This window comes from Salvelinus fontinalis, chromosome 4 (assembly GCF_029448725.1).
Source record: "Salvelinus fontinalis isolate EN_2023a chromosome 4, ASM2944872v1, whole genome shotgun sequence".
Classification (NCBI taxonomy): domain Eukaryota; kingdom Metazoa; phylum Chordata; class Actinopteri; order Salmoniformes; family Salmonidae; genus Salvelinus; species Salvelinus fontinalis.
The window spans coordinates 60,567,544-60,589,516 of NC_074668.1; the positions used below are offsets into that span (position 1 = coordinate 60,567,544).

At 42.3% G+C, this 21,973-nt stretch overlaps 1 protein-coding gene across 24 annotated transcripts in view; it reads right to left on the reverse strand.

Annotated features, from left to right (window-relative positions):
* Positions 1–32: 32 nt before the first annotated feature.
* LOC129854113 (MAP kinase-activating death domain protein-like) overlaps positions 33–21,973 on the reverse strand; it is a 76,221-nt gene continuing 54,280 nt past the window's right edge. For 22 of the 24 annotated variants that reach the window (XM_055920839.1, XM_055920838.1, XM_055920837.1 and 19 more), the window contains 11 exons: positions 20,923–20,985; positions 20,304–20,424; positions 20,094–20,199; positions 19,841–19,951; positions 18,443–18,550; positions 18,027–18,191; positions 17,767–17,839; positions 16,943–17,049; positions 13,600–13,669; positions 3,588–3,634; positions 33–3,257 (listed from right to left, as the gene is read on the reverse strand). In XM_055920839.1, coding sequence (XP_055776814.1) covers positions 3,144–3,257; positions 3,588–3,634; positions 13,600–13,669; positions 16,943–17,049; positions 17,767–17,839; positions 18,027–18,191; positions 18,443–18,550; positions 19,841–19,951; positions 20,094–20,199; positions 20,304–20,424; positions 20,923–20,985 — 1,085 coding nt within the window. In that variant the 3' untranslated portion in view covers positions 33–3,143. The remainder of the gene's footprint in view (positions 3,258–3,587; positions 3,635–13,599; positions 13,670–16,942; positions 17,050–17,766; positions 17,840–18,026; positions 18,192–18,442; positions 18,551–19,840; positions 19,952–20,093; positions 20,200–20,303; positions 20,425–20,922; positions 20,986–21,973) is intronic. The other 2 variants (XM_055920827.1, XM_055920831.1) reach the window with 2 other exon arrangements.

Sequence of the window (21,973 nt, forward strand, 5' to 3'; positions counted from 1 at the left end):
ACATAATAATGACTTGAGACAAAATGGAGGGCTTTAGTTTTGACAACTTTTATTTTGATATTGCCAAAGTTGTACATGTTCTATAAATACTTTTTTCACACCCATTTCAATTATTCCATCACTTTCTCCACAGCAGCAGGCTAGCTACCACAATAATAGGGTTGGTTGGTTTCAAATACTCCAGTTTCTTAAGGTTCTCAAATGTAACTAGTCTAAGAAACTATACCCTGTCTTCAAACTGTTTTGAGACACTCATATTTACACCAGTGTTTTTATTGTCTATAATGAAATGCCTTAAATAATTGCCTCATGGAATTTGTAACTATGTTTCTTACACAAGCATTTCCTCTCTAAAAAATAAAAGCCACTTAAAACATTAAAAACAATATCCTGATCATATAGCTGTATTATTCATATATTGCTGATCTGGCAAAACAATACACTGCATGTATACAGTACACACAAACCGTGGGATTTACAGTTGGGCTGAAATGGGGCTAGAATGCATTTATTTCTCTTACTACAGTACAGACACAACATGAAGACTTAACGGACAAAACCATAACAGCAGGGCTTGATAGCACAGCAGTAGGTTTAGAATCTCCAAATAGTGATTTTGCACTTATAAACAATAGGTCATCATTTATTTACTTCAATAAATATGTAAGACAAGGAAGTCCTTTTATACATTCTTTGCACTTTGAAAGCCATAATAGCCGAGATGTTTTATCAGAACAATGATCTGGCTCCGGCTAACTATGTAAAGTATTGCACATCTAGTGAATAAACCACACATTGTAAAACATTTTCTTATGGTTAAATGTACAACATTCTGCTTCTCTTTAAATATTTTTTCTCTCCATAGTAACATGCAATTCAATAAAGAGGACCACAGACAAGAAATTTGACAGTAGAATTACAGTAGTTTAGCCTCACTGGGCAAGCTAAAGAGATACACGCATCTTGGACCACACAATATCATTTTGTGATCAAAAGGAAACTAAACCTTTAAAAAGCTTTTACATGCAGTGTTTGATGCACCATACAGTAGTAGTATTTAACAAAGTGACACCCGTCAGTACTAGAGTGCTTTTTAAACGCTTCACTGGTTTGGACTTGGACAGACTGGAGTTTTACAGTAATACCACGTAGCACATAGAATATTCATCACACAGTCATAGGGAGTGGACAGGGAGGTTGGTTGCTTTCTTATCGACTTGCAGGGCTGTGCCTCACATATCCCTCCCCCTCGCTGTCTCCATCCCATTAAAAGCAACCAATAGGACCTTGGCAGCAGACCAGGACGAGAGGACAGTCACAAAGAGGAGATGGGGGACGGACAGACCAAGTCTCCCCTTGAAGAACAAGCACACTTACAGCCAAGGCATGTATGGGAGGAGTCTAGAGGACGTGACCAGGGTTGGGAAAGGTGTACGCACAATGCCACAGACCAGGGTTCATACATATATAAACTCATCAAAAAAAGAAACGTCCCCTTTTCAGGACCCTGTCTTTCAAAGATAATTCGTAAAAATCCCAAATAACTTCACAGATCTGCTTTAAACACTGTTTCCCATGCTTGTTCAATGAACCATAAACAATGAATGAACATGCACCTGTGGAACGGCCATTAAGTCACTAACAGCTTACAGACAGTAGGCAATTAAGGTCACAGTTATGAAAACTTAGGACACTAAAGAGGCCTTTCTACTGACTCTGAAGAACACAAAAAGAAAGATGCCCAGGGTCCCTGCTCATCTGTGTGAATGTGCCTTAGGCATGCTGCAAGGAGGCATGAGGACTGCATTTGTGACCAGGGCAATAAATTGCAATGTCCGTACTGTGAGACGCCTAAGACAGCGCTACAGGGATACAGGACGGACAGCTGCAGTGGCAGACCGTGTGTAACAACACCTGCACAGGATCGATACATTCAAACATCACACCTGCGGGACAGGATGGCAACAACAACTGCCCGAGTTACACCAGGAACGCTTAATCCCTCCATCAGTGCTCAGACTGTCCGCAATAGGCTGAGAGAGGCTGAACTGAGGGCTTGTAGGCCTGTTGTAAGGCAGGTCCTCACCAGACATCACTGGCAACAACGTCGCCTATGGGCACAAACCCACCGTCGCTGGACCAGACAGGACTGGCAAAAAGTGCTCTTTACTGACGAGTTGCGGTTTTGTCTCACCAGGGGTGATGGTCGGATTTGCGTTTATCGTCGAAGGAATGAGCGTTACAACGAGGCCTGTACTCTGGAGCGGGATCTATTTACAGGTGGAGGGTCCATCATGGTCTGGGGTGGTGTGTCACAGCATCATCGGACTGAGCCTGTCGTCATTACAGGCAATCTCAACGCTGTGCGTTACAGGGAAGACATCCTCCTCCCTCATGTGGCACCCTTCCTGCAGGCTCATCCTGACATGACCCTCCAGCATGACAATGCCACCAGCCATACTGCTCGTTCTGTGCGTGATTTCCTGCAAGACAGGAATGTCAGTGTTCTGCCATGGCCAGCAAAGAGCCCGGATCTCAATCCCATTGACCACGTCTGGGACCTGTTTGGATTGGAGGGTGAGGGCTAGGGCCATTCCCCCCAGAAATGTCCAGGAACTTGCAGGTGTCTTGGTGGAAGTGTGGGGTAACATCTCACAGCAAGAACTGGCAAATCTGGCACAGTCCATGAGGAGGAGATGCACTGCTGTACTTAATGCAGCTGGTGGCCACACCAGGCACTGATGTTTTGACCCCCCCTTTGTGCAGGGACACATTATTCAATTTCTGTTAGTCACATGTCTGTGGAACTTGTTCAGTTTGTGTCTCAGTTGTTGAATCTTGTTATGTTCATACAAATATTTACACGTTAAGTTTGCTGAAAATAAACGCAGTTGACAGTGAGAGGACGTTTCTTTTTTTGCTGAGTTTATGTATACATACACACACACACACACACAATAGGGATTTTACTTACAGGGTAATGCACAAAGAGTAGTAGAGGTGTGTGCTTAAGTAGGTCAAGGATTGTCAGAACTCAATGTCATAGTAGGACCGAGATTCCACTTTGTTGCAGAGTGAGAGGCACAGAGGAGTTTTTTTTGTGTGTGTGGGGAGGGGGGGGGGTAGATTGGATGAGTCGTAGACTAGCTGAGCAGAGGTCTTGGAGATAGGAGCTTGGGCTTGCCTTCTGCTTCCTTCCCCTTCACCGCAGCCACGTAGGAGAAAAGGCAGAGGACGGAGTAACAGATCTGGTGTGCCTGTTTGAGAGCAAGAAAAAAAGAGAGCGAGAGCATGAGGGAAGTGTAGCTTTGACATCGCTACTTGTGGCGTAATCATACTACTTGTGCCTCCTTACTCTTTATTATTTGGTGTCATGGCTCTGTAGAACTTACACTAATCGTGTTATGAACAAAAAGGGGATTATATTATTTGAAAAAAAATATTACATGCATTTTAGAAATTGAAGGGATTACTCTTCAAAATTGTGTCAGGACATATATGCAATGCAGTACTGTTAAAACAGATCTGGTGGCCATTGAATGCCAAGAGTATGGCGTTAGCTACGAGAGCGGAAGAGTTCAACTCACCATGGGTGTCTTGTACTTGTGGATCACCACTTCTTTAGTTTCAGGAACTACAAGTGCAGGTGCAAGAGACAAAACAAATGATTCAAGAGGTTGAAACCTCCCTTTAAGAAAGAGTGAGAGCTGGGGATTGCAGGGCGTGTAGCATGTTACCAATGTTTTCAGACTATGAGAGGGTGCGCAAAAGAAGCTGTGGGCCAAGAGAGTCCGCAAGTACTGGTTCAGAGTTCACACTTATCTCAAAAATGATGCTACCCGATTTGCATTGGGCATATGCTAGATTGGACCAAATCAAAACACAGACACGCTTTACTTGGGCATGATGAAACCTGAAGTCTAAGACATTGGATACTCTCATATACTATCTGAAAAAGTGTGGCATTGTCAACGTTAGGTCTAGCAAATATATTTGATATTTAAGGGGGAGGGACAGTAGAATCGAAGTGCAACTTTGGGTGGTTCTTGCAGACATAAAATACATTCTTCGTAAACCCTCTTAAATGATAGTATTTGCGAAGCGAAGTTCAATAATGCGCTAAGAAAGCCACTGTAGGTGTAAGTTAGCTAGCTAGGTGAAGAATCCCCTTCTACCTCAGTCACGAACAGGGTTGGTGGATAGGTAACTTTGTAAATGTAATCCGTTACAGTTACTACCTGTCCAAAATTGTAATCAGTAACGTAACTTTTGGATTACCCAAACTCAGTAACATAATCTGATTACTTTCAGTTATTTTTGGATTACTTACCTCTTATGAGGCATTTGAAGCAGTGGTGTGTATTCATGGATGCCAAGGGAAGAGCGACACAGCACCCCTCTGTCTCTGTATGTGTAGGACATCTATCTGATGCCGTCTGGTCTTAAAGATGATGACATTGTTGCCACCCGTAGCATTGAATGCAAGGGAAGCCAGCAAGCATTTGGCCTCCCTTGATAATTTTGTAAATAAAATAATAGCCAATCAGCGTTACGCTGAACTGAGTGAGCTCAACTGTGAAGGCTCCTGGCGCACCAAGAAAGTGTCATGGGAAGCCAATTTGGATTCGGCTTCACTCCTATCACACTGCACCAAGAAAAATACGTAACTGACAGAAACAACTTGAATTGATGTAGAGATGGCGCCGGAGGAGATGGATGACGTTTTACGGGCTCCTAACCAATTGTGTGTTTTTTGCATTATTTGTAACTTATTTTGTACATAATGTTTCAGCCACCGTCTCTTATGACGGAAAAGAGCTTCTGGATATCAGAACTGCGTTACTCACCTCGTACTGGATGAAGATTTTTTCTTTAACGAGTCGGACGCAAAGGATTTTCTTCAGACACCCGACAAGGCCCAAATCCCCTTAATTTGCATGAAGAGACAGCGATATCGGGGACGTAGGTCGGGGTGCCTTGTAAGGATCCGACAGCGAGTGAGTAATCCCCCTCTACCATCAGTCCTATTAGCCAATGTGCAATCATTGAATTACAAAATGGATGAGCTCAGATCAAGATTATCCTACCAACAGGACATTAAAAACTAATATCTTATGTTTCACAGTCGTGACTGAACGACGACATAGATAACATAACATACAGCTCATGGGGCTTTCGGTACATCGGCAAGATAGAACAGCTGCCTCCGGTAAGACAAGGGGTGGCGGTCTGTGTCTATTTGTAAATAACAGCTGGTGCACAAAATCTAATATTAAGGAAGTCTCAACATTTTGCTTGCCTGAGGTAGAGAATCTCATGATAAACCGTAGACAACACTATTTATGAAGAGTTTATCATCTATATTTTCGTAGCTGTCTATTTACCACCACAAACCGATGCTGGCACTAAGACGTCACTCAAAGAGCTGCATTAAGGCCATAAGCAAACAAGAAAATTATCATCCAGAGGCAGCGCTTCTAGTGGCCAGGGACTTTAATGCAAGGAAACTTGAATCCGTTTTACCTCATTTCTACCAGCATATTAAATGTGCAATCAGAGAGAGAGAGAGAGAAAAAAAAAAAAAAAAAAAACTCTAGCCCACTTTTACTCCATTCACAGAGACGTGTACAAAGCTCTCTCTCGCCCTCCATTTGGCAAATCTGACCATAACTCTATCCTCCTGATCCCTGCGTATAAGCAAAACGTAAAGCAGGAATTACCACTGACTCGCTCAATAAGGAAGTGGTCAGATGACGCAGATGCTAAGCTACAGGACTGTTTTGCTAGCACAGACTGAAATATGTTCTGGGATTCTTCCGATGGCATTGAGGAGTACACCACATCAGTCCCTAGCTTCATCAATAAGTGCATCGATGACATCGTCCCCACAGTGACTGCACATACATACCGCAACCAGAAGCCATGGATTACAGGCAACATCCGCACTGAGGTAAAGGGTAGAGCTGCCGCTTTCAAGGAGAGGGACTCTAACCCGGACGCTTATAGGAAAACCCGCTATGCCCTCCGACGAAACATCAAACAGACAAAGCATCAATAGAGGACTAAGATTGAATCGTACTACACCGGCTCCGACGCTCAATAGTTTGCAGGGTTTGCAAACTATTACGGACTACAAAGGGGAGCACAGCCGTGAGGTGCCCAGTGACACGAGCCTACCAGATGAGCTAAAGAACTTCTATGCTCGCTACGAGACAAGCAACACTGAAGCATGCATGAGAGCTTCAGCTGTTCCGGACAACTGTGTGATCACACTCTCCCTAGACGATGTGAGTAGGAACTTTAAACAGGTCAACATTCACAAGGCCACAGGGCCAGACGGACTACCAGGACGTGTACTCCGAGCATGCGCTGACCAACTGGCAACTGTCATCACTGACATGTTTCAAGCAGACCACCATAGTCCCTGTGCCCAAGAACACCAAGGTAACCTGCCTAAATGACTACTGACCCGTAGCACTCACATCTGTAGCCATGTAGTGCTTTGAAAGGCTCACATCAACACCATTATCCCAGAAACCCTAGACCCACTCCTATTTGCATACCGCCCCAACAGATCCACAGATGAAGCAATCTCTATTGTACTCCACACTGACATTTCCCACCTGGACAAAAGGAACACCTGCGTGAGAATGCTATTCATTGACTACAGCTCCGCGTTCAACACTATAGTGCACTCAAAGCTCATCACTAAGCTAAGGACCCTGGGACTAAACACCTCTCTCTGCAACTGGATCCTGGACTTCCTGACAGATCACCCCCAGGTCGTAAGGGTAGGTAACACCACATCCTTCACGCTGATCCTCAACACGGGGGCCCCCCAGGGGTGCGTGCTCAGTCCCCTCCTGTACTACCTGTTCACCCATGACTGCACGGCCAAGCACGACTCAAATACCGTCATTAAGTTTGCCGACGACACAACAGTAGGCCTGATCACCGACAACGATGAGACAGCCTATAGGGAGGAGGTCAGAGACCTGGCAGTGTGGTGCCAGAATAACAACCTACCCCTCAACATGATCAAGACAAAGGAGATGATTGTGGACAACAGAAAAAGGAGGACAGAAAACTCCCCCATTCTCATCAACAGGGCTGTAGTAGAGCAGGTTGAGAGCTTCAAGTTCCTTGGTGTACACATCACCAACAAACTATCATGGTCCAAACACACCAAGACAGTTGTGAAGGGGGCACGACAACGCCTATTCCCCCTCAGGAGACTGAAAATATTTGGTGTGGGTCCTCAGAAAAAAAAAAGTTCTACAGCTGCACCATCGAGAGCATTCTGACTGGTTGCGTCACCGCCTTGTATGGCAACTGCTCGGCCTCCAACCGCAAGGCACTAGAGGGTAGTGCATACGGCCCAGTACATCACTGGCGCCAACTTTCCTGCCATCCAGGACCTCTATACTAGGCGGTATCAGAGGAAGGCCCAAAAAATTGCCTAAGACACCGGAGAGCCAAGTCTAGGTCCAAAAGGCTTCTTTACAGCTTCTGCCCCAAGCCATAAGACTCCTGAACAGCTAATCAAATGGCTACCCGGACTATTTGCATTGTCCCCACCCCCCATTTTTACACCGCTGCTACTCTCTGTTTATTATCCACGCATAGTCACTTTACCTCTACCTACATACCTCAACTAACTGGTGCCCCCGCACATCGACTCTGTACCGGTACCCCCTGTATATAGCCTCACTGTTATTTTATTATTGCTCGTTAATTATGTGTTATTTTTTTTAATTCAGTTTATTTTAGTAAATACTTCAACACTTTTTCTTAACTGCATTTTTGTTTAAAGGCTTGTATAAATAAGCATTTCACTGTAAGGTCTACACCTGTTGTATTTGGCGCATGTGACAAATAAAATGTGATGATTTGATTTGAATTGTTGCATCTCGTGTTGTTGTCCTCCAGTGGCTAGCTAGCTAAAATTAGCCCTTTCCTTGGCACGGATGGAGATAGGGATTTGGACTTATTGTTTTATTTAATTCTCCGTACTAGGCAATAATTATAAAAGGCAATTCTGATCCAACCATAAATTCATACATTGTTCCCCTGGACTGAGAGGATGATAGTTCAATAGCTACGTAGCTATACGGAGAAGGCTAATGTTAACTAGCTCACGTTTCCCACGAAAGGAAGTTAGGCTAGCGAGCAAGCATTTTAGCCAGGTAGCCTAGCATAACAAAAAATAAAAGCGTATATTGTATGACAGTCAGACTGTTTCGTCAACATGAGAGGATGGCATTGGCGTTTCAAATTTTATTGGTCACATACACATATTTAGCAGATGTTATTGCGGGTGTAGTGAAATGCTTGTAGTAGGGTGAGTGAACATGTTTTTCTGCATTCACACACACAAATCAGAACCATGGACAGCCACATCATATTTAGCTTACGTTGATTGGACTAAATTGTTTTTGGTATCTTTTAGTTGTCACTGTATTAGACTAAGCATAGATGATTTGATGATGTTGAAATGGTGCTGGAATAGTGGAGGCAGCTCCTGTTTTCTTTGCGACTTGCGGTAACGCTTCTTTGTTCTAAATCAACAGTCGTTTAGTAGTCCGAAAATGTCGTAAACATTAACTTGCTTGACCATGCTGTAGGTCATGTAACTGTTTGTTACATGCAATTTGCTTTGTGGACTTCAACGGACAGAGGTAACTCTCCGGTTTTGTGATGAAACAAAGGTGGTTGAATTCAGGGGCGCAACTTTGGTTTTAGAAGTGAGGGGGACACTTTCTTAATCCATTCGGATAAATACTCCAAACAGCCTACCCGACCGCTCAGAGGCATGTTTCACATTTCAATGATAAAAGTGGGTGGGACAAAAATGCTATTTCAGAATGTGATGTCCCCCCATCCCCAGTGAAAGTTGCACCCCTGGTTGAATTTATTCGGCCACTGTCTTTTTATTATCTCGGCCTTATATTACGGTCGCAAGGCATATGAACTAACAGGTTACAGAGCAAACAATGCAATTATCACAACACATTTGTTGTAATATTGCTTTTTTTCATGGCTTGGCTTCCCCAGTGATTTTACCCACGCACCGCTACAGAGTAGAAGGCAAAAAGTATCCAAACGCATTTGGTGCATCATCATAGTGGTCTCTGACTTGTGGTCAGACTCACTCAGGTGAAACAAACTTAAACGTGTCTTTTTTCCAATGCTGAATTGAATGTGATTGTTTTCTCAAAGTGGTGTAAATTTGTTTAAAGATTTTTTTTCCGCTATGCCTGTAATCTGATTACAAAATCTTTGCTATGCCTGTTGTATAATCGCCACAGATAAACCAAGTTATAACTGTAACATTCCACTACATCATTGTATCTTGCCTTGCTAACATATCCAGGTTAGCCTATGCTAGTTCCCAGTTAATGTAGCCTTGCTACTCATTTTTATACATTGTCCATTACAAATTAATATTTGTAATGGATTGGGTTACAACATATAGTTCACGTTCCTTGTTTAGCTGTATATTATGTGCTTCCATCACGGTTCCTCTAACTGGTCTAAGCCGTGGTCAGAACAGTATCTTGTACAGGTGTATATTCCACATTATCTTACTTCTATCCCTTTTGTTACTGTGTATGCTTACACCCTGCATGTTATTTGTACCTGTAAATTCCTATTCTACAGTGTTGTATGTAACTGTAGGCCATTTATGCCTGAAATTTCTCTATGGGGAAATACGGCACCCACTAGGCTTCAGTCCAAACACGTTATTTTTACCCACTCAGCCCTTGGTCTAGCAATTTTCCCTCTGGGAATCCCCAGTGAAACTGGATGCAGTTTGATTGCCATCGGAGCGAGTGAAGAACTTTGGTCACTTGCAGGGTATCAGGATATCACCCACAATTCAATCTGTAGTCACATGTCAAACTCTGGTGGCCACAAAGTTTTACATTTACATCAACAAGGCTGCATTTTAGGCATGTCAGAGACCATTATGAACTTAGCTTGCTAAAAAATATATAAACGACATTGATTTTAGCATTGGAAAATTGGCGTAGTCTCATAGTGAGGAGCCTATAAAACGTAGCTAGATTCATAAACATATTTTTGGGAATTCAGATATGTATTAGAGTAAGTTACCAAACTATAAAACTAGCTAGCCAGCTTGTGGTAACTGTAGCTAGCTACCTGACAGGAGTGCTAGCTAGCTACGTTAGCTTACTAGGTACATTGTGCTCTCGAGTGGCGCAGCGGTCTAAGGCACTGCTTCGCAGTCCTAGAGGCGTGACTACAGACCCTGATTAAATAAAAATGTAATAAACACTAATAGCTTAAGGTTGGTTGTTTTTAGGCTCAACTTCAAGATTTCCACCAAGGACATTGAATCTCCGATCATAACTCTCCCTTGCTTGGGCAAGGGACATTTAAAGAACACTCGGATGTGACAATGTAAAACGTCATTCAAGGCCTGAGGGTTTAGGGCCTAGGGCTGTCTACTTTGAGTTTGAAACGCAGCCGTTAAGAGTTGTCGTTCTCTAGCGCCGCCCTTTCCGGAATCTTCCCGGATGTCAGTCAGCCTTTGCAATTAGAGCTATTACAGGGCTCGTCTGCAGCCTAGTGGCACAGTTTATTATTGCAATCAATATATGCATATTGTTTACGTGTATCACCTATTATGTATATATCACAGCCACGTATTATGTATGCCTATTTCTTAGGTATTATTGACATTATGTTTATGTATACATTCCTTTCTACTAGTTATGCATATTATTTTCTGTATGTTTATGCATATTACCTATTCTATACTTATGTCAATGTCTTATCTAGTGAATTCATATACATTACTAATATTGTATTATTATTCATTTTCTCAAATAGAAACCACACACATCGTTACTACTATATATTCACCATTATTCTGGTTACTGTGGAATTGAAGTGTTCACAGTGAATCAACGGCTTGCATGTCTTTTTGACCGAAGACACAGGGGCTAGGGTCGCACTATCCCAGGGCATAACGCACATAGTACTCTACAAGCTATGCTGACTGGCAAACAACCACAGCTAAGTTACGTAGCTAGCTATCATCTTTCAAGCTAAATATGTAAAACTGCTTGTGTGTGTGAATAAAACTTAGGGACAGTTTGGTTATGTTCCCACCAAGTCTGCATACCGGACTACCATCTTGATGACGGTCTGCATAGTTCCCCAGAGATGAGTTCACAAAGTTAGAGAATTTCATCTGCTCAGTCCACAGCGAGTGGCAAACAGCTCTGACAAAAAGCTGGCTAGTTTGTTTATTTTGCTTCGTTTGCGAGAACCACCCAAACTTCAACCTCGCTTCTAGCTTGCCGCCAGCTTAATCCTTGTGGTACATGTCAAACAGTATACCTGTATGAGTTGGCTCAGTTTCTCAGCTGATAAAAAATATATAGTTTGGTTGTTTCCTAAAAAGGGTTTTTCCTGCCCCCATTACTTACTGTTCGTAGATTTGTTTTGGTGAATAGATTCAACTGTTTGTAGCAGCAAACCATTTGAATATAGGCATCAAAATGATTGTGTAAAGAAGGACATACATGGCCCACGGAAAAGGAAAGAACTCACACGAATGGCTTGAAAATACAAAAAATCTGAGAATGTGCATGAGTCACAGTGCGAACAAATGTGTACAGCAACAACAATAACAATGTAAAACAATGTGGAGAATGGGAAGGAAACTAAGCAGGACATTATAGGGGAAAAACAAAGCAAGAAACTGAACACTTAAAGACGTCACAAATACATAAACTGTTAAAGGGATACTTTGGGATTTTGGCATTGAGGCCCTTCATCTACTTCCCCATTGTCAGATTAACTCATGGATACTATATTTATGTCTCTGCGTGCAGTTTGAAGGAAGTTGCTAACTAGCACAATTGCTAACTAGCGTTAGTGTAATGACAAAGTTTTTGGGCTCACGAAACTACCTCTAACTTCCTTTATACTGGACACAGAGACATAAAAATGGTATCCACGAGTTCATCTAACTCTGGGGAAGTAGATTGCTAAAATCCCAAAGTGTCCTTTTAATGAGGCCCAACTCCCTAGACCAAGTTCAAAGCCAGTGTCGGAGGACAGACTTTTCATTAGTAACTGTGAACCTACGAAAGAAGGGACAGATGTAGAGGTCGGAAAAATGGGGGGAGGGGAAGGGGGCAGTTCAAAACCCTCTGCTCTCCACATTGTCAAGTCGCTAGGTTTCTTCGTCTCAAAACATTGAGGGAAAAACAACGCTAGAGGGGTTTGCTTTATTCAAGTGATGGAGAGGAGCAGAAAGCTTCAGTTTCATAAACTGTCAGAAGGACAGGCAGAAACTCAGGCAAGGGTACAAGAAAGGAACAAGGGGGATTCTGCATAAAGAATGAGGGGCATGAGAGAAGGTGGGAACGGAGAGGAGGAATGCTCTTAAGTGAGGAAAGGAGAAGAGAGATTTGACAGCACTTTACCTGCTGGAGAATGAAGGTTTTCATAGCGGCAAGGATGAGGGTAGCGTATTACAAAAGCAGCACAGAGACACGGCAGTAACCCAGTCCAGCGCTGACATAGATGGGGGCTATCACCTCACAGATCTAGGGCTCTCCTAACAATCTCATTGGTCACTGGTTATCAGTTTCAAATATGGCAGTATAATAAGCCATGACGAATCATCTACTGTACACATCAAGAAGGAAATGCTCTAAATATCTAAATAGTAGCCCTGGTCTCAGGAAAGGAATCACTAATCGCATTTAGTAGGCACCATTGAGCGAAACTGTTTTGAAAATGGCTGAGATACTACCTGAACATTCCTAAGAAAGCATTTCCTTTTCTTAATATTTTTTGTTGTTGTGCCTACTCAACGCAACCCAGATGTGGCCATTTCAAACAAGTTAGCATCCTTCTATCCTGAAGTTCAAGCAGATCAAGTCCCCCCTAGGAATCTAAATTGAAACAATTTTTCAAGATAATTCAGCTTCAACTGAGAGCTGAGAACATAAATCAACGTAGGTGTCCTTTATTCTTAATGAGCGTTTTTAAAACCGTTAAAACACGATCTGGGGCTCTGCTTCCCTTTGCTCTAGGCTTTGATGAATTTCCCTCTCATGCACATACCATCTTATTTGGTCGAGTAAACCCTAAAATGATTTCCTACCCTAAAGCTCAAATTTCCAACATTTGATCCTTACGAAAGTCTGATGCAGAAACAAGCTGTGCATAAAGTCTTCCATCATAATACGACAGATCTGACTCCTAAGACCTCATGGTTAAAAACTAAAATTACTTCTGGACAAAATAAAATGACAGCAAATAAAGACAGAACTCTCATAATTAGGGCTGTTTTGTCTTATTTTATAAATCAGCAATAAATATGAAATTAGCAAACATTCCTATTTGTGAGGGCTGGACTTCTCAATTGCTAAATGAAACTAGCAAATTCTAACACTGACTAGATTTGCCCCGAGGTATGCAAGAGCTGTTGTGAATCCACTGAACCCTGAGTCGTTACAGTTGCTATCTCTGTGCGTCAGCGTTGCGTTTGTCGTGAAGCTGAGTTACTGCCGTGTCGAGTACAGACCTAGAATCAATAGATGGGGTAATTACCAAATTCCTCCAGGACAAAGACTCCCTTCACAGTATTGCACTTTTTAATGTGATTCAGCTCTATGAAAACCTAAAACAAAAAACAAACAAAAACAGCAAGACAGAACATTAGCAACTCAATGACAACAGGCTGAAATTAAACATTTCAGATAGAAAATGAACAACGTTAAATTCTCATCTAGTCAATACTAAAAAGGGAAAAGGGGATGGTATATGCAAGCTTTTAAACGCTACCAAAAAGAAATAGGAAAGCACAAAACAGAAGTTTCCATGATTGAATGCTTACATGGGCTGGGGTTAGGTGAGTAGAAATGAATTGTGGGAAGGTCTATGATGAAGTGAGTGCTATTAATGGATACTTGCTGAATGAAACTATAATATGGCAATTTGTTCGCACTATAGTGCCTTAGCTATAGTGTGCATCAGCAAAGCTATTGTGAAGCAACAGTGAAGGAATGGTGACTGCTATTAATTCCTGTATTCCCTACAAATGCAAATGCACTGTGGCCCATGTAATGCTTAGAATACATGGAAATTCCATATGAAAACAGAGATGAGGACACATAAAATAAAGTTTGCCACACACAGCTAAAACAATTGAGGAAAAATAACCCAACCAAAGAATGGCATAACCGCTAACAAATAAACACAGCAGAGGTTGTGTACCTTCCGCTCCTTGCAGGGGGAGAGAGCATGGAAGAGAAACGGTTTGAATTATTATCGGACAGAAGAGCACAAACACTGGACGGCGCACAAAGAGGGCGCTGCACCATCCCCCAAAAAACAATCCACCTAATGGACGTGACTTGACGTATTAACAGCTATCAATGCCAATATAATATACCCATCACAGAAATTTCTACTGGAATGATAAAGTGCTAAACTACGAAAGGTGGAAAAATAACTACTGAAAGTTGGTCTAGTCTTTACTTGTAACAGCTGGTCTTTTTTTGGTTTGTTCCTGGGCCTAACCCAGAAAAAGACAGTTACTACCAGCTTACCAAAACCAATAATAATACATGATGTAATTACATAATTTCAACCAGTTTTGACTGCTGGGAACCCACTCCCGCCCCCAATGCCCTCCATGCCCCCTCCTCCAGCAACGAGTGCTGGCACCAACAGCTCAGTAGTACAGGTACAAGAGGGCACTCAGCCACATCGCCTCCCCAACAAAACAGGCTGCCACCTATAACAACCTCACCCCTCTGTAACATGCCCACGTATTTAACCCTACGGTGCCCCATGTCTGACACCGGAAGCTTGGGTGGGCCTGCACTGGGAAAATGTAATGGGTTGGCGTTAACTATTATATGAAAAAGTTCTTTACAACAAGATTGTTAAGTGTTTTTTGTTGTTGTTTTATTGCGTGAATGATGTCTATGAATATGACATCTACTACTGGTGCTTAAGCTCCTGCAGAGCTGACGGTGGAAAAAGAGGTGGTTTGAATTTGCCAAGCAGCATCTCAATGAGCGCTATGACCATTATCGTACAATTAGGTTGCACAAACTGGTGTGCACAAACCTATGTGTTGTTCCTTAAAAGGTAAGTTGTGTCTGTAGTAGGGAAAGGGTTTTACAAACGTATGACTCTTGTACCCTTGTTAAATTCTATATGATGATGACGATGATGTAACTGTTCTTCAACCATAGCTACCGTGTTCTAACCTGTTAGGTGGCTCAAATTAGACCACTGTGTTGAAGTGTTGCATCAAAAAGAAGGCACAATCAAATACACTTTCGATTTGGCCGCTGCAATGTCTAGCCTTAATAACTTTCAATTAGGTGCGCTGTGTGATCTAAAGAAATCAAGAAAGCAGTTCAAAAAGATAGGACCTTTCATAAAGAATGTAGTGGTCAAAAACATTATTTTCTATTCTACTACAATTGAGTATTACCTTATGAGTAGGCATTCCCCTGTGTTGATTCAATGCGTTTTTGCCCCAATCCTACAGTGTGATATGTCCAGTGTGTTTCGTCACTTTGCTTATATTAAATGAGTGCCACTCCTATGACCCTCACTCATTGGCGGAGCAATTGTATAATTGTTATTTCAGATCCAAGCATTTCCTTTGGGTCCAAAAAGATCTACTTGTGACAGTGGTGAGGACTGAGGTCAATTATATTCTTATTCAAGTTGATTAAGGATATGGAATTGCCCCACCCCCAAAAGATGTGAATACTTGAAGAGGTATTTTTCATCTAACTTTAATATGCAGGTCAAGGGAATTTAAGGGGACAAAACTTTAAAAGAACAGTAAAATAAAATGCCAATTATTAATGAAAAGTCTTTGCACAAGGTCATCCATCTTATCTCTGATCTCTGAAATCTCTCTAACACAAACAGAACACTCGCCTTCCCCCACACACACACAAAGAGACGACAAGGTTTGGGCACCACAAGTAAGATTGCTAAGTATTAACATAATATTTATGTATTTTTGAAATGTCCAATTATTATATATCTTAACCCCTTTTTTCCTCCCCAATTTCGTAATATCCAATTGGTAGTTACAGTCTTGTCCCATCGCTGCAACTCACGTACGGACTCGAGAGAGGCGAAGGTCAATAGCCATGCATCCTCCGAAACACGACCTGCCAAGCCACACTGCTTCTTGACACACTGCTCGCTTAACCCGGAAGCAAGCCGCACCAATGTGTCGTACAGCTGGCGACCTGAAGTCAGCGTGCATGCCCCCGGACGCCACAATGAGTCGATGGGAGCACGATGGGACAAGGACATCCCAGCCGGCCAAACCCTCCCCTAACCCGGACGACGCTGTGCGCCGTCTCATGGGTTTCCCGTTTACAGCCAGCTGCGACACAGCCTGGGATTGAACCAGGATCTGTAGTGACACCTCTAGCACTGCGATGCAATGCCCCGACTGCTGCGCCACTCGGGAGGCCTTTAACAGAAATGTTTAAGTGGATATGTGTTTTCTTCTTGAAACACACATCTTAGTGACTGCACAAATAAAACATAACATCTTTTAAATCATAGAAAGACAAAGCACAAAAATGTATTCTTCCTCTAAGGTCATGATCAAAACGGTGACTGAAGTACCTTCAAAATGTGCTCTGCTTTTGCACTCAATTCAGTAGGCTATAAAATATTCATCAATGTCAAACATAAAAAACCCTAAATGCCTTCTATTCTCTCTCTTTTTTTAAAGGGACCTTAGAGGAAGTGAGCCACAGTTGTGTGTGTGAGAGAGAAAGAAAATAGAAAAAGAGAAGAATTGAGGTGGGTGGAAAGAGGTTAAGTGGTTTTGCGTGTGTGTATGTGTGTGTGTGTGTGTATATATTGTATATGTGTGTATGTGGTAATACAGGCCTCCTACCTGGCTGTGCATGAATTTGAGGTTGATGCCTTCCAGGGTGACTTGCAGCAGTCCTCCCTCGCCCGTCTTCATGTCCTGCACAGGGAACTCTCCACCCAGCTCTGGACCTATGGAGAGGGGCAGATCGCTTAAATAAAAGGATCCCTCCCCTATCCATTCCGCTGTACATCTCTTTCGAAAAGTGTTAGTGATGACAGATATTAAAGTCTTTACTTGGCCAACTGAGCTGATTGACTCAAAAGGTTATAGAATTTCTTGGATGATAAAGCAGTAATCTAGAGGTCACCTTTACTCAGAGTTATTCCTACAGCCTAAAGTTATACTTTTCCATAGACTATGAACTATTGCTAACTGCTATTAGCCCGTAGGGCAGTGGTATACAAACCTTTTCATTGGGGACCCCATTTTGTTTGCCAGCATTTCTGTGGACACCATTTTGTTTTTACAAATGCAATGACCCAACCTTAAAAATTGGAAAATGTCCATTTTTACATGAACAAATTACCTTCAATTCATTACTTTTCATCTCTCTTATCAAAATGAAAAGAACCCAATTAATACATTTCCTCAGTAACATTCATTTTTAAAATGATCTTTCTCATAAACGTTTGTATATTTTCCCATACAATAATCTGTATAAAATTGTTTTTATATTTGTATTTTCTTTAATATATTTAGGCAATCCCACTGCTATTCCTCTGCAACTCCACTAGGGGTCCCGACCCAGACTTTGAATACCATTGCCCTAGGGCTATACATTTCCAAACGCAGCGCAATCATACATTGGTGCTGCCTCAAAGGGTCTAGCCAACGTGCACACATACCTGGTTTAATGCTCTGCTGACGTGCAGCAGCCCTTTCCATGCTGTCCTTCACGCAGTAATACAATTCACGACACTAGACAAGAAAACATTTGAATTCAGATTATGGACTATGGAATACAAAAAGTGTCTATACAAAGTCTGACACGAAAGTCACCACATTTACAGTCACCTTAATCAGAGGTTCCACTGACACGGATATCATTGTGTTCATAATTGCTAGCCACATTTCAGTACGCGAAGCGCAGACGGTAGAGGCTCACCTTCTTGGTGTAGAACTTGTTGAGTTGGGTTTCCTGGCCATTGCGTCTCCACAGACACAGCACCTTGGTCTTGGGACAGTAGGTCATGTTAATGAGCTTCTCGTACCACCAGCGCTCATACACTGTGCCGATGTTGCTGCGCAGGACTATGCAGTCGTCACACACCTGAATGGGGGAAATGGACAGAGGCAAAGAATGCAATTAATTGATATCTACTGTAGAGCTAAACGCTTGATCTACTGAAACAACAAATTGCAGCATTTTGACAGTTCTTGACGATGATTGGTAAATTTGATCTTTTCAGATACACTTGTCTGGCTTTCATGCATCTCTTAGGCACAATAAAAAAAACATGAACAAGGACCATGTATAAGGAAGGTCCGGGAAAGTGAATTCTGAAAGTGTCTTTCTCATACCTCCATGAAGAAGATGTCCCCCGTGGTGTCTGTCCCAGCATGCACCACGAAGGTCTGCTTCTTGATGTGACGGCTTCCACTAGGTCGGATGGACAGCTCGCGGCCATTCTGAAATGTGAGTGAACAAGACGTTAACCCTCCTCCTACAATTTTTGCAGGGCCCCATGGAAATATAATTAACATAAATACATCTGTGTCAAAATACATCTGTTTAAGCTAGAGATATGTTTTTTGTTGTTGCATGGGCTGCCTCTCAATCCACCGCATCCGCTGAGATCGCCCTACCACATCTGTGGTGAAAGGTGGCAGAATTAGAAGAACGGTGTTTGTCAGACCACGAGATACTCAGAAAAATCGGTCTTCTCACAAAAACGTTTGTAGCGTCTGAACAGTTTGGCCTATAAAACTATTATGACCCCTCTGCGGAAAGATGACTCTCACAAACCCGATGGTGTTCTCCGTTTTGCTCTACGAAGTTGTGACAGCCCCATCTGCCAATTTCTGTCTGTAGGCTTCAAATAGTTTGGGCTACACAGTGATATAACCCCTCTGTGGAAAGGTGAGTCTCTCACGAACACGTCAAAAGTTTGGACACACCTACCAGTCAAAAGTTTGGACAAACCTACTCATTACAGGGTTTTTCTTTATTTTTGAAAAAGAGAAGAGAATGCCAAGTGTGCAAAGCTGTCATCAAGGCAAAGGGTGGCTACTTTGAAGAATCTCAAATATAAAATATATTTAGATTTTTTTGACAAGTTTTTGGTTACTACATGATTCCATATGTGTTATTTCATAGTTCTGATGTCTTCACTACTATTCTACAATGTAGAAAATAGTACAAATAAAGAAAACCCTTGAATGAGTTGGTGTGTCCAAAGTTGACTGGTACTGTACATGTCGGTTGTTTTGCTCTAGGAAGCCCACAAGCCTCATCTGAAGGTCCACATAATCAGTTTTTAAAAAATCATGGAAGTATATATGGAGACTGTTTAGTGACTAAAATAAGGGGTTAAATACATGGAAAATTATAATACACATTTCCTGATCTTTCTTATATCTCTCAGATATAAGACAGAACTTCCTTTAGATTTTTCTAGGGGATTGTTGTTCCATGTAATTAATCTGTTATTCAATGCTTTTCTATGGGCTAATAGAAGTAATGCCAAATCAAATGTTTCATCCCCGGCTTAGACAGGGCTTAGACTCTAGCGGGTAAAACAGAGATACTGTCTCAGCAACACTGATATTCTCACACACACTAAAAACATGTGTTGCATAAAATGATCTGGCTTGAAGGACCATATAAAACTTTGAATCTATATGCCACTTGGTAGAACAGTTGACCGCCTTAGTGGCTCCTGTTTTATTGGAGAGAGAGAAACCTTGGTGCCTTCTTACCAAATTAGCCAGTTTGTCCAGACACTCGTTGATCTCCTGGCTGTGGCTGAGGCCGATGTGGGACTTCCCCATCAGACGCCTCACCTTCTTCCTGATGTCATTCTTGCTCACCTGGACAGACAGAAACGGACAGACAAACAAATCTCGCAAGACACATTGGAAAATATACGACGCCTACCTATCTTAACATTTCTAGTTGCTGCAGTTGACATACGGGGGTTACGTAGTCAAACATTGTGTATGATAGGCCCACCTTAACCATTAGCATGTAGGCGATCATATTATGCAGTAGAGTAGCTAGCAGCCTGTCCTCATCGTCCTCCAGGCGCTTACGGTCGTGGTCCCCGAGTGACAGGTATCTGTGTAAACAGTGGTAACCATCAGCCTCTAAACAAGAAACGCAGCTATACAAGGATGGCTGACATTTAAAAAATACAGATCCACTCTAATAGGCAACTTGTACCTGTCAATCATCTCTTGAGGTCCCTGGTCCATGCCCATCCCCTCCCTCTCCAACATGACAGCATCCAAGTAAGCATCCTCCCAGAACTGGACCTGGTCCCACAGTGTAGAGCGCTCCTTACCTACACAAATATAACACACACTGCTTATCTGTGTCCAAAAGGACACACACAAACACATCATGACCACAATCACAAGGGCACACAAAAACACAAAACTAGTGTTACTGTACAAAATCATCACGAGGTCAAAATCCCCTTCACACTGACAACTACATGTCACCCCACACTCGCCAGTAGACATGCATTAACAGACACATGATCCCACAGAACCTTACATAACTGCACACACGCACACGAACACACACACACCTGACCGTGTGATTGTTGAAAATGTGTTTGTCAACCAAGAGACATATTCTCTTGTTTACTTATTCATAGGAGCCTTGCTACATTGTTTACAATACAAACCCCTCAGTGTGATGGGAAATCCAGTGGCGGTAAAGATCAAAGCACCACATCAAAGCACCAGACAATACACAAGTGAGCACCAGAGCCCAGGTGGGCATTGCATCCAAGCATAAACATAGAAGGTCCAAAGATGAAAGAGGTCAGCCCTACTCAGAGAGAAGGTTTCCATGGCAGCATCCTCCAGCTGGTCCCACATGGAGCTCTTGTCGCGCCCTGCAAGGTGTTCCCGGGACACGCAGCAGGGAGGAAGAGGAGCAGCAGAGCAAAGAGGGTTAAGCTCAAAGCTGAGTGGGTTAATGGCAAGCCAAAAGCAGAGAGAGAGGGGTGAAAGGACAAAAAAATTGACCCAGCCTCATTCACTTCAGACCTACCTTCACGCTTTATAGTACAGTTCATGCAGTGTTAGTCAAATAGTGAGACAGAGTGAGACAAACTCTGATAGAGTTTGACGAATCATGTATATATGTAGCTGGAAACGGCAGATTTATGGAATATCTACATATGCGTACAGAGGCCCATTATCAGCAACCATCACTCCTGTGTGCCAATGGCACGTTGTTAGCTAATCCAAGTTGATCATTTTAAACGCAAAACACCAGTCTCAACAGTGAAGAGGGGACTCCGGGATGCTGGCCTTCTAGGCAGAGTTGCAAAGAAAAAGCCATATCTCAGATTGGCCAATAAAAATAATTGTGTACCATTGGTACACAGGAGTGATGGTTGCTGATAATGGGCCTCTGTACGCCTATGTAGATATTCCCTAAAACTCTGCCGTTTCCAGCTACAAAAGTAATTTATAACATTAACAATGTCGACACTGTATTTTTTATCAATTTTATGTCATTTTAAATCGACAAAATGTGCTTTTCTTTCAAAAACAGGAATATTTCTAAGTGACCCCTAACCTTTGAACGGTAGTGTATACACACACACACACACACAGTACCAGTCAAAAGTTTGGACACACCTACTCATTCAAATCAAATTGTATTAGTCACATGCGCCGAAGATAACAGGCAGTGAAATGCTTAAAAATACTGATAAGAAGTAAAAGTAACAAGTAATTCTTCTTTATTTTTACTATTTTCTACATTGTAGAATAATAGTGAAGACATCAACACTATAAAATAACACATATGGAGTCACGTAGCAACGAAAAAAGTGTTATATTTAACAAGACACGTCTGTTAATTGAAATGCA